This window comes from Anas platyrhynchos, chromosome 15, assembly GCF_047663525.1.
Source record: "Anas platyrhynchos isolate ZD024472 breed Pekin duck chromosome 15, IASCAAS_PekinDuck_T2T, whole genome shotgun sequence".
Taxonomy (NCBI): domain Eukaryota; kingdom Metazoa; phylum Chordata; class Aves; order Anseriformes; family Anatidae; genus Anas; species Anas platyrhynchos.
The window spans coordinates 13877676-13892982 of NC_092601.1; the positions used below are offsets into that span (position 1 = coordinate 13877676).

General features: G+C 41.0%; 1 protein-coding gene across 9 annotated transcripts in view; it reads right to left on the reverse strand.

Moving 5' to 3' along the window:
* Positions 1-3122: 3122 nt before the first annotated feature.
* Positions 3123-15307, reverse strand: part of PDGFA (platelet derived growth factor subunit A) — a 34402-nt gene continuing 22217 nt past the window's right edge. For 4 of the 9 annotated variants that reach the window (XR_003500639.3, XR_003500640.3, XM_027468881.3 and 1 more), the window contains one exon: positions 12024-15262. Coding sequence is in view for 5 of the 9 variants with exons in the window: in XM_027468882.3 (XP_027324683.1) it covers positions 15252-15262 (11 nt within the window). In the remaining 4 variants the exon portion in view is untranslated. Of the gene's footprint in view, positions 7399-10092; positions 10267-12023; positions 15263-15307 lie in introns of those variants that run through there. The other 5 variants (XR_011803464.1, XM_038186790.2, XM_027468878.3 and 2 more) reach the window with 5 other exon arrangements.

The window sequence follows — 15307 nt, forward strand, 5'->3', positions numbered from 1 at the left end:
TCGGAGCGGGAGTCCTGCTCAGCTCTCACTTTGAATCATGCTGGCAAATAAACATGAAAGTGAAAACGGTATTGTGAGAGGGTTACGCAAGAGCGGGCGGATCCCGGGACTGAGCCATTGTTCCAAACATTTAATTAACTTTATGAAAGCTGATTAAAGGAAAATCTTTAACCTCCAGGGAAATCCCATTTTCCTTCACTTCCCATACCTCCTCAATTTTCACAATGTAAGAAGGGAAAATGTTATTTCAAGGCATGAGTCATATCAGCTACAACCTGATCTTTGCATCTGTCATGTCCTGCAGCTTAAATAATCATTAGCAGTGACACTAAACGGGGACACTTCTGAGGCAGCATTTTTCCCCCGTTATGCCATGACCTGAATTGCCATCATAATTTCTAGACTTTGTGTCACCCTGGCACCATGACAAGCGTTCACCCACGCTCAAGAACTAAGAGTTCGTCTGCAGGGACAGAGATACCTTTGAGGACACAGGATCTCAGATACAAAGTGTTAATGACACGCCACGGCCCGGCTTTGTAGCAGCAGGGGCTGTTTGCTTTGGTCACTGCGGCGAATTCCTTTGAAGGCAGGAGACCGAAGCACCATCTCCAGTGCCTCCCCATTTAACCTTGAGCAAATCACTTACCCTTTCTCTTCTCCTGGAGGTGGGGATAAAGCCACAGGAACCTCCCTCAGGGGTACTGAAAACTATAATGGATGCAGCCAGGTACTGATGATGTGCAGGTGGAAAGTGCTATTGCAAAGTTACTTTACTAGAGATTTTCTGTCAGCTGCAGGGTGTTTATGATCAAGCACAGTTTCCCTTTCCTCTCCTCCTTCCACCCCTCCTCCCCAAATTCAGATGTGAATGTGCTGCGTATTGCCTCTCCTAGGCCTATTTTAATTATACAGCATAGCCAGCCCATAAAAGACCTAATCCCACAATCTAATCTTGGAGGCAAGGGACAGCTGACTGTCAGAGGAGCGCCCTTGAGGGTGCAGATGATGCAGCCGCCCTGCACAGCTAACACAAGACAGCCAGGGCCCTGCTCACCCTGCCTGCACTTCTCAGACAGTGACAGCACATGGGTGGCATCACACACACACCATGGCCCTTGGTCATCACCTGGTTAACAAGAGCCTGTGTAGAGGATGGCTATCTGGACATCTGGATCTAATTCTCAGGAGTACACACATGGTTTTAGTCCTTCACAAGCTTATATAAGTACATACGCATATAAATACATGATATAAATACATCCTCTAGCAGCAACAACAGTCGCTTATGTGAATCTTCAATGGTTCTCTCCATATGTAGATCTCACAGGACAAAGGTGGGAGATCCCAGAAGTTCATGGTCCATTCTGAAAAGGGGAAAGATTACCTTTTCTCATTGCTGCATGCATGTCTCATGACAATAGTAATAATAATAATAATTATTATTATGATACAACAGACCATTCTTACTACTCATGTCTGTGAAGAACAGGCACTGCTTTTGTACACACACACAGACATCAATAAGGCAGAAGCTTTATTTACAGGATGAAATTCCTCCTTCAAAAAGTGCTAGAAACGAACCGAAGGAATATTAATGCAACATCATGAATACCAAATGCATTAAATTCTGATTCAATAAAAGGCAGACATCTGGATATTCTGATAAAAACAGGCCTTTATTTTTTAATTCTTCCTTTCATTACCTGGACTCTGTTGGTCAGAGCAACAAAATATAGTTTCTTTGATATGCAGCAAAACTGAAAACAATCTTGCAAGTAGCACAAAACAAAAACTCCCACAAAAGGGAAAGCTATAAAATTTGAGAGGCAACGAGGCTTTCAGAAGTGCCAGCTTCCCAGTGCAATGGCTGGAAGGGTGGCCTGGCCTGGCGGCAGTTCAATCATTTTGTAACGAAGGACAAATACTTTCAACATCCTGAGAAAGAGGGCGGAGGGGAGGGGGGCACGGCTCCCTTGCTTTCCCTCCTCCTGCTATTCTTTCTCCTCCCTCCCCCCACCCCTTGGATTTTCAATAGCTCTTTAGTGTTTCCATCAAAGGCTTTTACCATTCATCGTCCTTTCTGGTGCCTGCCTTCCACCTGTCTATCCATCACAGCCCTAACCCAGGTCCCCTTTTTTTCCCCCCTTTGCTATTTTTCATGCAGTGGGATTTGTTTATAAGCTTCTGTATTACCTAAGCTTGAGGGGAGGAGGCTGCTGGGAGGAAAGTGAGAAAGCAGGATTAAGGAGTAATAATTCAGCTCCGTTGCATTTCCATCTGAACGGTCATAAAATGTGCAAATCCTTTTCCTGGGAATTTCATGTCAGAGACCTTCCCTGCTGCTGCCCTTCATGTGCTCCCTCTCATGTGAAACCTAGCCTCGGGAAAACTGCTTGCAGCTCCAAGGACAGCAAGGGGCACGGCGGGAGGGCAGGGAGAAGGCTTGTACCAGCACGTGAGCATTCAGATGCGGCTGCAAGCTACAGACAAGGGACTGGGAGGCAGAAGGGACTGATTCCGGCAGGATGGGAGCAGTAAATGAAGAGAGACTATTTAATCCAACAGCTCCCAGCACCCCCTGCCTATAATCAATTAGCCTGGGTAAAAAATAAGTTATTTTTTCAGGACAATTCACTCTGTGAGAAAATGATACAGGAGTATACATGATTCACATTGCTATCATCTTGAAGAGATTCTACTGTCTCCTTTTTAGCTCATAAACTGTCACGAAGCACCAAAATAGGCATTTCTAGACCCCAAAGGCCCACCAATAATCCATATTTGATAGAACTGTCAGAAGGACCACAGAAAGATATGGGTTAATGAATCTTTGTCATTGATTCAAACAGAGGTCAATGTGGCTGGATGTGGCTTCTGTAGGGAGGAAGGGACCAAAAAGCTGAGTTGTGTGGGTGTACCCTTGCTACCTTAACAAACACAACCAGAATAGCATGTAGTGGTAAAAAAGGGGCTGTCTGGATCTACTCCCTTAACCTAATGAGCTTACAAACCTTGTCTTGGTGGAACTTCATGCCATGTTTGCTGGACCTGGCAACAGCTGGAAACACTCTTTCACTTACTGGCACATCGTGGAGATACTGAGGATCAACCAACAGGTATCACATGTCAAAATAAGTTCATTTATTTGATAGGTATTTATTATTTTTCAATAAAATTGAAAGAGATTGGTTTCCCATCAGAAGCTCAGTTCTTTGTTTGGTGGCTTCTTGAACAGTTTGACCATACATATGACAACACAAAATATATTTCACCTGCTTGCAGTAGCAGTTTGCTATAAACTCAGTCCATCAAGGATTTACAATTCTAGCAGCAGTGGGGTATATATGAAATGAGAAGCCCTTTCATCCTTAAACTGCTCTGCAGTCTTATCGAGATGATGGAAGTCATTGTTTCTAAGGCCAGAGGAGTGCAGGAGTTCATTCAGCCAGTTCAGCTGTGCTAGGAGATGGCGTGCAAATTGGGTCCAAAGATGAGAGAAACAGCAGCCCTTGGTTTTGTGGAACAGTCAGAAAGAAATCCTTAATGACGTTAGCCTTGCTTTTCAGGCTGAAGAGGAGCAGTATTTCCACCAACTACACGATCTCAACTCTGCCTTCCCCGAGGGCACTGCAAGAGGACAGACTGCGATCGCTCACCAGCGTCACTCTCAGATGTCTGTGTTCTTCCCACCCACCAGCAGCCTCGAACCTGAGCATGTCTTTGGCACAGCAGGTGGTATCCTTAATCCCATGGAGGGCCAGCCCGAAGCCAAGATTAGCAGAAGAATTTGTTTTCATTAAAATCCAACCTACCATTACCATCCTATCTGATGGTGCAGTTTTCAAATGCGCATGTCCAGCTATTCTAGCAGTAGTGTTTCTGCAGGGAAAGGGCAGTTCAGCAACCTGCCTCTTCACTTTCTAATGTCTTTCTTTTAATCAACAAGTAGCTAAAACAAACACAGCAAGGAATGTTAAATGCACCTCCTCACGGAGAATTTTGCCGGCAAGGTCAATGGAATTGGGATTTCGCCTTCATTATATTTCTTTTGACTGCAGAACTGGTCTGATTTTCCTCCCAGAGAATTTTTTATTATGGGCCCATGGAAAAAATAAAATAAAATAAACAGAAAGAGACATACAAATAAACACTAATACGTGCAGGAAAAAATACAAACCTTAGCACCATGCACTCCCCTCATTATTAGACAAAGGTTGGGAAGGGTTCACAAGTGTAAAATGCTCATGTGAATTATGAGATTACTGCTCAGTTTTCTTTCAAGTCGTGGGCTGGAAACAGATGGTGGCTGTAGCATTTATGACGGCACAACATGTTACTGCAAGCCTAGCCATCTCTCTCTCTCTCCTCAAAAATGCAGCTGCAAGGAAAGTTGTGGAAAATCAGATTAATAGTCTCTTCCACCACACAGTTTTCCAGCCCTTCATCCCTGGCCAGCACATGGACAGAGCCATGTTGTATCCCAGCAAGAACGCTCTCCTAATGCCTCTCTTGAATGGTTACCACTGACTGGCTCATTTGATGGCTAGTTAAAATGAGGGGTTTGTTAGCATCTTAAAAAAGCCTCCAGAAACCAGGTCCTTAAGGTCATAGCAGATGCCATGTGACCCCAAGCACTCCATAAGGGAAACACTCAAAAAGAAGCAATCAGACTGTCTTTCAGCTGTTTATTATTTATACATTCAGTTCAGGCCAAGCAGGTTGATCTATAGGGAAACAGGAAGACAAATACAAACATTTGCAAAAGCCTTTTCATGACTTAGGAGCCTAAACCTCACTTTCAAGCATGAGTAGAAATTTTTACAAGGGCCAATGCTTCTTGGTTTTCGATAAGACGGCCTTCCAGCAGCCACAAGTTTAGAGGTATCTTAGTGCCTAAAGATAGAAAGAGCAGCTAACCTAATATTTAAGTATTTAGCCTGTATTTAAGAAAAAAAAATGCTCAAGCTTCACTGCCTGGGTGCTTCAGTCCTGATGCAAATGCCCTGCTGCCTGAAGTATGTTCAAACCTCCAGCAAAGCTGCCCTTGCAATGTGAGTGCAGTATGAGTGAAATATCCCCCATGGGGGGATATTCCCTTCACCAGCTGGTGTTACCTTGGGACAGCACATCTGCACTTCAAACCATGAGATGAGCTAGGGCACAACCCCTCAGCTCTCTAGCCACCACTGAGGGGCTTGTTTACACCAGGGAACAATTTAAATCGTGTGACACTATGCTGTTTGTCATCCACAGGATCTCCGTGAAATCCTTGTGTGTCACAATGCCTCTGAGGCCTAGAGGAGCAGCAACTCACTAGCAGAAAATCCAGTAGCTTGGGATTTGGGCCCTTGTCCTGAAACAGATTTTTAGGATTATTTCTTCAATCAAGTTAGTTAAGAATCAGGCGAATATTAGTTTTCCAGGCAAGTGTCACTGGTAAACCTGAGTATCCATGCTGCTTCCCTGACTTCCCTGGCCTCGCTAGCTGATGGAGAACATCAGTACCAGCTTCACCACATTCATCCTTTCATATTCAAATGTGATCCTGCTGTTCTCCCTACAGCTGCAGATATGCAATGCAGTGTTCTGCCTTCTCGGGTGTAGAACAAGACAACTGAAACCAAGACAGAAATCTACCATTTCCTTTACCACCTTTCAGCAGCTCATCCAGGAAGTTGCTACAGAAATACAACAGTGTACACATTTGAAACTTTAGAAAGCCTTTTCCCAGAGGTAGAATCTTTCTAGCCACAGTGTGTCTATCATACTTTTAAAAGATCCAAGGCCTTTCTTCTAAGGTACAAAAGGTACCTTTTTTTTTTTTTTTTTTTTTTTCGGAAACTCCATCCTGCAAAATTCATTAGTATCCTATGCAACAATGTATTTCCTGTAAATAATGAGCTATAAAGTGTATTAGAAGTTTCCACTTCTGGTTTTATCTTTTCCTGATCTAGTCTGCAAATTCTTTTGAAGTCACTTAAAGTGTTCTTCATGTATGCTTGTTTTAGGAAATACCAGATCACTATTGGCAAACTTCTCCTTAATTAAGGTAGATAGAGGAATCAAGACGATATGATCTGCTTAATTTTCCACCTTTTTAAAGATTTTTAAGGATTTTTTTTAAGGATTTTTTTTTCACTTGCCTTAGAAAAGAAACATGCTGAAGAAAATAAGGAAGGGAGAGACCTCAGAGGCCCAGAGAGGGCAGCCATTGTTATCTATGGGCTTTCTACTGTAGCAGAACTGCTGACAGAAAGCCACTGAAAAGTTAAAGCTTTCCTTCAGTACTATGGTATAGTTTCCTGAAAGGTTGCAGACCATTTCTGGAACTAGCATCACTCCGAGGAATGCACAAAAGGAAAACATCATGTTTACACTGTTACCGCAGCAGGCTATTTGGGCCCTCAGTTCATCAAGCCAATTCAGATCATGCCTAACTTGAAGCACGAGTAACTTCAAAGAAACATCTCACATGCTTCAGGTTCAGCTTTCCACTGAGTACATTGCTGAATCATAACTTAGGGGAATGCAGGGAGTTAACGGGAAACACTTGTACTTGCTAACCCTAGCTGCTAAGTCCCCAAACCCCCATTAGATACACAGACAGGGCCTAAGCATTTTGGTTTGGCCAGCAGGCTCTTCACAACAAATGGATACAAGCTGTTAGGCAAACCATTCTGAAGTGCGCGTAAGAGAAACAGAAATCCCTGAACAAATTGTGACAACATGATTTAAAAGCAGCATTTGTGGCCATCAGTAAAATGCACAAGCTGAGCATTAACCTGCAGGACTTATACGTGGCTTGTTGAAGAAACCATTCTAACTGTGATAAATTGCTTCTGTCGCTTTTTTTTTTTTTTTTTTTTTTTTTTTTTTGTGGAAACCCATTGCAGTCAAGGGAGAATTCAGATCCTGAAGACATATTTTAGTAGCTTCCTTGCTCCAATGAGAGCTCTGAGCAGCTCAATTTGCTATGGGTGAGTTTGGACCAAGAAGAGTCTTCCCTCCCAAGTGCGTGAGCACAGAGCACTCAGTTTCCATGGGAATCTTGCTGCTAAGTAGATACCACCTCTCCTCAACCACGTCTTGCAGTATGAGACCCTCCCTTGCACGAGGGACATGTCAGCGTCAGGAAATGGGTCCTCTAGGCAAGGGGAAAAGGGGGAAACTGCAGGGCTTGGTGGCAGCCAGGGAGGATGCATCTTCATACAGGACCTTTCGAGCACGAGGAGGCATATATTGGCTTCCTTGAAGTGCTGCAGCATCTCTCCCTCCTTCTCTGGCTCCACACAGCAGGCACAGCTGGGCATCAGGCTCCAGCAGGGCAGGGCTCAGAGGAGAAAATCTGGCCTCTTATAACTTCCCTGGTCTTCAGCTTAAACCAGCATCACCTTTCTACAGAAAAGAGAGGAAAAACCAAAGTGCGAAGGAAAAGGTGAAGTATGGCTGGAGCAAGGAGGAAGCCCCATCTGAAATATCAGGCTGTTTCAGCAGTGAACTGAGCATGCAACAGGTACTTGAAAAGTCACTGCTGGAAAACACTTTTACCAAACAGCAGAAAGCAAACCTAAGGTTTGAGTTCCATGGCCTAGGGAAGAAAGGTAACACTCACAGCAACATCCCTGGGTCAAAATTGGCTGCTCTGCAGAACAGAGACAGAGGGATTTTGAAGATAGCTGAGGTTTACTGAAAATCTTGAAAAAAGAATTAGGATCAGATGCCGAAATCCCTTAGACCACTGAATAAAATGTCACAGCCAGGAACTCCAGCAATTCTGGAGCGCTCTTGATACTTCAGTGCAGTCTACAAGTTTGAGTTCACCCCCAAAGGGATCTGAGGCTGCTCAGCACTTCACCCACAGGCCCCCTCTGAACAGAGTCTTCTTTCTTGTGGTCAAACAGGGGATATCTTGAATTTATGTCTTGCTTCTCCCCTCGTGAGCAAACAAAACAATTTCTATGAGTAATTCTACCCACTAATTGCCAAGGAAAAGTCTGGTAATGAATGCTTTGCATTTTTGACAGGTCAGAGGCTTCCCTAAACAAAGTTGCTGTTTTATGTTTTCTAACAGCACATGTTCACATCCGGGGACCTTAGCAAATTCCAGGGTGGATGAGTCTCTGTGGGAAATTGCTTTTCCAGATTTTCTTGTTTTAACTGCTCCAGGAAATGATTCTATTTTTACAACACTAAACAGCAAAATATGAAACCATTATCTGCTTCATGTCAAGAGTTTCGGGTCAATTCTCAGGTAACTTGTCATCTCTAGTGAAGTCAATAGGGTTGTATCTATTTCTGTAAGTTAGTGATCTGGCCAGTTATGTAATTGGTTGATCAGTTACTAGAACATAGAGCTAGCTACCATTGGCCTAAGGAGTGTCCCATTTTCATGTGTCTCAAAGTCCATCCAAGCCCTGATGTATCGATAAGTGAAGTATTCAGGTATTATGGTCTATAAAGATGATTATTAACTGCTGAAAGATTTAAGCACAAACATTTTCTATCAAAAGCTACTTTGTCACTGAATAATCACTACATGTAGTAGATTTTCTGGATTCTTTTTTCACCTGCCAAATAAGCCAGGGTGGGATTTTCAACTGTCTAAAATGCTTTTCTTCTACTGATTTCCAGTTCTTCTCAAGAATCAGGATGATTTTTAATCCCCATGGATCATCTGCACTTCTGGTTGTTTCTATTCTGTGCATGCCTGGTCTTAACAGCTACTCTCAGTTTCAAAGATGGACAGTAAAACCAGTTGCCTTCATTACAGAAGGTCAAAGTTAGTTTACACGGAGGCCAAAACAGGCCTGATCTTGGAAGGATGACTGTGCAACTTTCAGGTTGGGAACTACGTATTCTTGGCTTTACACCTAAGTGAAAAGCTCACCAAACATCCCTCAAGAAACTAGCATACAGAAAATAAACTTAGAGACAATATCCAAGGAAAACAGTACCTAACCTATGACTCGTTCTTTGATTTACAACTGTGATTGTGGGCCCCACCTTACAGTCATATGCCATGATAATAGGTAGCAGTTCAACGAGAACCAGCCATAACTTTTTATGTGTTGTAGTGATTCTGAGCTAATTCAGCACATAATTTGGCCTGATGCAGCAAATAATTAGAATGACTAATGGGACTGATAACATTCCACAACTGAAAAATGAATGATCAGTCTTCTGATCTTGTGCACTTTCTTCTTCTTCTTCATTTTTTTTTTTAACTAAAACATGCCACATTTCACATGAATTTTTATCTAATTATTTTTCCAATCTCAAATTTGTCTGTTATGGATATGACTGTGAGTTTTCAAATTATGTTCTCTGATGTACCTGAACAGATCATCTTAAAGGGGATCACTGGATCACTGGCATTAGTAATGGTGGTCCTGAATCCACCCATGCCAGGAAAATAGTTTTTCAGAAAATAACAAATACAGCAAGATGGCAACCTCCATGGAAGCAAAAGAGAAGGGAATTCTCCTAGCTATTCTTTAGTTGTATATACTAGTCTTGTTACTTCATCTTTGGGTTTATTTCCAACATACTTCAAGACTCTAAGGACAAGAAGACCCCCAACCCTGTGCCAGAAAAGCACACTGCGCAAAAACAGTAATAAACATCAACTCTGCTCCATTTGCCCAAAGTCAGTGGGATGTTTGTTCAAAGTTACATGCATGTTTAGGCACTAGTCTGAAGAAGGGCAAACGTGTTTTTCCATGTTAGGGCCTGGGAAAAGAATTCAGGATTGGGCCCATGATAAAAACAGCTCCCTTAGGAAACGTTACTCACACCATAAAAGGAATGAATAACAATGATGTGAGAAGTACAATGAAAAATTGTCTACTGAATTTTCGCAAATTCCCATAAAATATGAGTCTTCATTTTTTCTATGTGCGTAATTTTTACTACAAAGTCACGAAAGGTTGACTCCTTAGAAATGCAGGAAATGACCAGTTCATGATAGCATAACAGGCTGCATAAGTGCATGGGCTGAAAGCTGGATTTGCATCCGTCACTACATTCTTTGATATGGCAGTGGTTTTTGATCATGTATCCAATGCACAATAATTAGGCAAAATGACTTACCCTCAATCTTTTCAGTATTTAGCTCTAAGGGTGCAAGGATTCATTCCTGGAAAGGGAAGATGGTCGTGTGATTTAGGGCACTGGATGAGCACTCAGATCTGAGTCCTATCCCTTGTTCTGCCATAGCCTTGCTGTGTGACCTTGCACAGTCATTTCTCCATGCCTCGGTCTCGCCTAAAATGGGATAACAATAGTTCTTTATTTCAGAGGGGGTATGAGTACAAACCTGTTCAAGGCTGTGCTGCAGTGAGACACTACAGCAAAGAGCAGCACAGAAAAGCTCAAACATGAATAATACCTTCTATTAAAATGTGGGAAAGCACACAGTAATTATTTAAATAAAATAAAAAATACAAAATATAGGCTTAGTTTTGGGGAATAAAACACTGATGGGCTTCTCTCTTTTACCTGAAATTAAAGCACACATAAGTGGGATCCTCAAGGGTTTAAACAATCTTTATCTAGAGATCTGCTAGTCTAGAAGCTGTGGAGTTAGAAACACCAAGAAAACGACTTCCTTTAAAACAATTATGTACCTCTGCTTTGTTTCTGTTTTAAAGCAACCAAGATTTTCAGCCCAAGAGAGGATAAGATAAATACTCAGGATAAGATTTTCAAAGTCATGGAAGGGGCTCACAAACATGATTTCCTTCAATTTACTGTAAAATATGAGCATGCAAATCCGAGGGAGCTTTGAAACTTCATCTTTGCTTTTGGATACACTTTCAAATTAAATTATGAAGGGAAAGTGAATTTTAATTGAACTGTCAGATGTCTGGAATAGCTTGAACACCACTATTCCAGAGTTACACTGCTGCTGGAGTTGGATAGAGCTTCAGCAGCGAGCCTTCAGTAACGAATATTTTTCCAAATGCAAAGATGAATCTTTTCCTCTCCACAAAAGCTTGTCTATATAAGAGCATTTGTTTTTCACGTGGGGGGTCAGTTATGGGCCTGTTGGCCTGGGAGACAGGATCTCAGGGTACATGCCTAGATAAAGCAATTGATTTAGAGATAAACAGATCAAAGACTGTTCTCTCAGGCAGGAGGAGAGCGAAGAGATACATGATGAGAAAGAACCTAGGAAGGGAAAATCCTTGAGAAAGAGAGAGATGGGAAAGTCAGGCAGAAAATAGCTGTAAAACAGCCCACAGAACAGGAATATGGACCCAAGGAAGACAGCCAAGAGAACCTGGAATACTGAAGCCCACTGGAGGGAGGAGATGTGTGAGATGCTGTTCCAAGAAGAGTAAAAAGCCTAAGCTCAAAGACATAGAAGAACCAGAGCTGCCTGGAAACCTCCAGGGCTGGAGAGGAGCAACTGCCTTCAGTCACCACGCACTAACGAAGCAGATGCCAAGCAGGACAGAGAACAGAAGAAAAGGAAAGAAAACTGGCACATATTCCTTGATTTCACTCAATAAAAGCAACTGAAGGGCAGCTCAGGAAAGATGAAGCACAGTATTAAACGTAATGACTTGACTAGAGAATCAACACTCATGCACCATATTATAACATGGAGATTGTTTTCAGGCACTGTCTTCCAAATATGCTTTTCGATCAGAAAAGACCACAAAATCAGACCAACAACTTCTGAACCTTTGGACAGAGGAAGTGACTGTAGAATGTAAACGGAATAACATTTTGCCAAAATACTTTGTCCCCAAATCTCTGCCTGGTTTGTGCAAGGACAAAAATGACACGATATTTAAGGATTGCACGGAAACATGACTTTCAACAACTATCATTTTAAATTCATTTCTTAAGTGCCCCACTAGCCCTCCACCCCATGAATAACAGAGTTGTTCAACACATATCTGGCGGCTCCAACTGCTCACACCCTTCCCTCTAACACTCCACATGTTGCATTCTAAAGTCCAGATGGAGTCCAGCTCCAACAGTGGAAGAAGATATGACACGGCATTCACAAATGCACAGAGAACTGTTTAATTTACAGCCACAATGGTGAAACAAACCATTTCAGAGCTTGGACATTCAAAGTTAAGTCTGACACTCATTCTTATATTCACTTATTGTGCTTAAGTATTAGAGAACACAGGATTACATTAACAGTACACAACAATCTGAGATCCCTGCAGGACCGAGTAGTGAAAGGGATGAGCAAGAATGAGGGACCAGCCCCTCAAGTGGTGTAAGCTGGTACAGCTCCATTGCAGGCAACAGAGCAATGGTGATTTACACCAGCTGAGGATATGGGCCTTGAAATGTCCAACTTAACTTTGAATTGATGTCTCCTGTGTCACAACCTTTAATGTTACTGTTCCTTCTGGTTGTATTTGCCATCTCAAAGAAGGCCTACTAACACCATAGCCTGTAATGTTCAAAAGGCTGGCAGGTAATATCTCAGCCAGACAACAGTAAATGATACTTATGTCATGACACTACTCCTCATATTTTAAAACCATGGACTGGATCCTCATCTGATGTAAATTAGCTTAGGGGAGGCTGAAATCAAAAACTTTTGCCAATTTATAATAGCTGAGAATATAGCCCTGAGATTTTTGTGTTTTCTGCTGCATGCCATATAAACACTGTGCTTGAGAGCAAAGACTCATGTGCGTTTCATTCCTTGTAACAAAATTAACTCAACACTACAAGTCTCAAACAAACAACTACTGGAGAAGACTCTGTTCAGTCTTCATTCCCGCTTGGTTTGCTGAATTTGGCATAACAAATTTATTTGCTGGCACCAGTAAAATGCATGCCTTGGCCTGCTCTTTTCCAGGACTTTAACAGAGGGCCAGACTCCCTGGTGGTGTAAATCAGCAGAGCTCCATTATACTCAACAGAGTTACTCCAGGGAATCTGGCCCACAGACTTGAATGCAACCTCTTATGCCAGTGCAACCAAAGGACTCTCAAAAAGTTGTTTTGCAAATTATTCCACTTAAGTGACTTTGACATCCTTTTATATCTGCACAGTGTCTGAGTGGGTCACATAATGCTTTTCATCTACATGATTTTAATGGATAAATGATTTTTTTTCATTAGATATCTTTTAGACAAAAACGGAACGGAGCAACATTATTGGCATCCCACTGAAACATAAATATATAAATTACATTTTATACACTTTTTTAAACGCAGACACATACATTCATGTGCATAACATTGTGAACAGTACACTTAGTGGAAAACAAGCACAGACAATCGTAGTTAAATGTATTTCCAGTTTTGGTGCTCAACAAATACACTGGGAAAATGATCACAAAATAGAACGGTGACTAACTCTATCTCTGCATTAGCATCTGAAGCCAATAATGCCTGTTAGCTAACATTGCTTTGTTTGGTTGAAATTGGACATAGCTACTGGAACGGAGGGGGAAAAGGGAGGAGGATGTTTGAACTATATTTAAAGAAATGGAAAGGTTAAAAATCTCTCTCTTTTGTTGTTTTAAGGTTCTGCAGTTCATTCACATTTGAAGATATTTTTGATTTGAATGGAAACACTGTCTTAAGATAACATTTTGTCGTTCCAAACTAAGAGGAGAAAACTCTTTCATCTCTTTGTAGATGTTTCACAAAGAAAAGAAACCAGTAGTTCATTTTACATATCCAATGAGATAATCCAAATAAAACAAAGGGTACATAATCCAAACTACTGGGGTGGGGCAGTGATTTTGGCCAAGTGAGTAGCCATGTCATATCTGGCACAGACCTAAATTTCCAAAGCAGTAAAGAAGGATTTAGCCATGCGGCTCCCACTGAAATCCATGGGGAGCTGAACATTTAATCCTTTGGCACTTTGAAAATACAGGACCTTGTGCCAGAGTATTTTATCTGCCCTGCTATAGTTAAAATAGATTTTGATGTTATTTGGGCTATTCTACTACAAAAATATGACCACAAAATGCTTTTTTTTCTTTTTTCTTTTTTTTTTTTTGGTTCAAGAAAACATAGCAGGCTTTCTCAGGTATATAAAACTGTTAATTTTTAGATAAAAATACAAACTTCACCTTTACAAAAACACATATTTCTGTTGAATACACATAAAGCATAACATTTTACCAAAAATAAAGAATTTTAGGTTTTGTTCAAATATTTGCAGCAAGGTAGTTCCCATGCCACCATGACATTGTACAATGCAGATACAAGAATTTGTACATTTCACACAGCTCCAACATGTGAAATAAAAGTATCTGTATACTGATAAGAATGACAATTGCTAACACAATATCACTAGTAGGCAACTGGCATAAGTCTTAAAGAAAAAAAAAAAAAAAAAAGGATTTCTGCATGGATATCCTATGATTTGTTTACGCACGTCTCTTTTTTTTCTCTTTTTTTTTTTTTCTGTTTTTGTAATGCTTTAAATTACGGGGGAGGTTGGGGAACATAAACCAAGAAACGTCTAGAAAATTATGCATAGGTATACCATTTTTATTTTAATACATCTCATTAGTTTGCATCCCACTAGGAGAAATACCATAATGTTTTGTGTTCTGCTTATTGTTATACCAGTCTTTTATATGTGTTATTGGCAAATGTAGTCCAAGAGATAATAAAAAGCTAGGCAAAGAGTAAAAAGAAAACTTAATAATCACTTTATGGTGTAAAAAAAAAAAAAAAAAAAAAAAAAAAATCCACTTAAGGCTCCCCAGAAGGTTTTTTTTTTTTTGTATAGACTTTTAAAACACCACCAAGCAAGGATGTATTGTTCTATAGTGTTTGCGTGGCATTTGATCATTTCATACATTCCTGCTTTTTTTGTGCCTGAAGTCCATCAGCATCCATCCATCTTCATCAAGAACGCAGGCACATTTCTTGACGTAAAGCACCGTTGACTGCTCTGACAGAAGTCCACTATTCACTTAGATTTTTGTCATGTTTTTGGGTACTTTGGGTATCCTCCATTCATTCAACTGTCTTTTTTCTTTTCTGTTTTTCTTTCTTTTTTTCTTTTTTTGGACAGGGAAGCTTCCTATTGTTTCACAGAGTGCTACAATACTTGCTTTGATGTCACATTAAACAAATGTACATTGTCTCTTTGTTCTCATTAAGTGTTCTTTTGAGCCAGTTTTTTCACATAGGAGAACAAATAAAGTATACAGTCAATAAGCACCATACATAGTAGGTTCAGGAATGTAACAAACCATGTACATCCATGTCCCAGAGAGAAGTTTTTTTTCTAGCTTATTTTCACCTTACATCTGCAGGAGAGAAAAAAGATACAATAACTCTATGATTAGAATCAA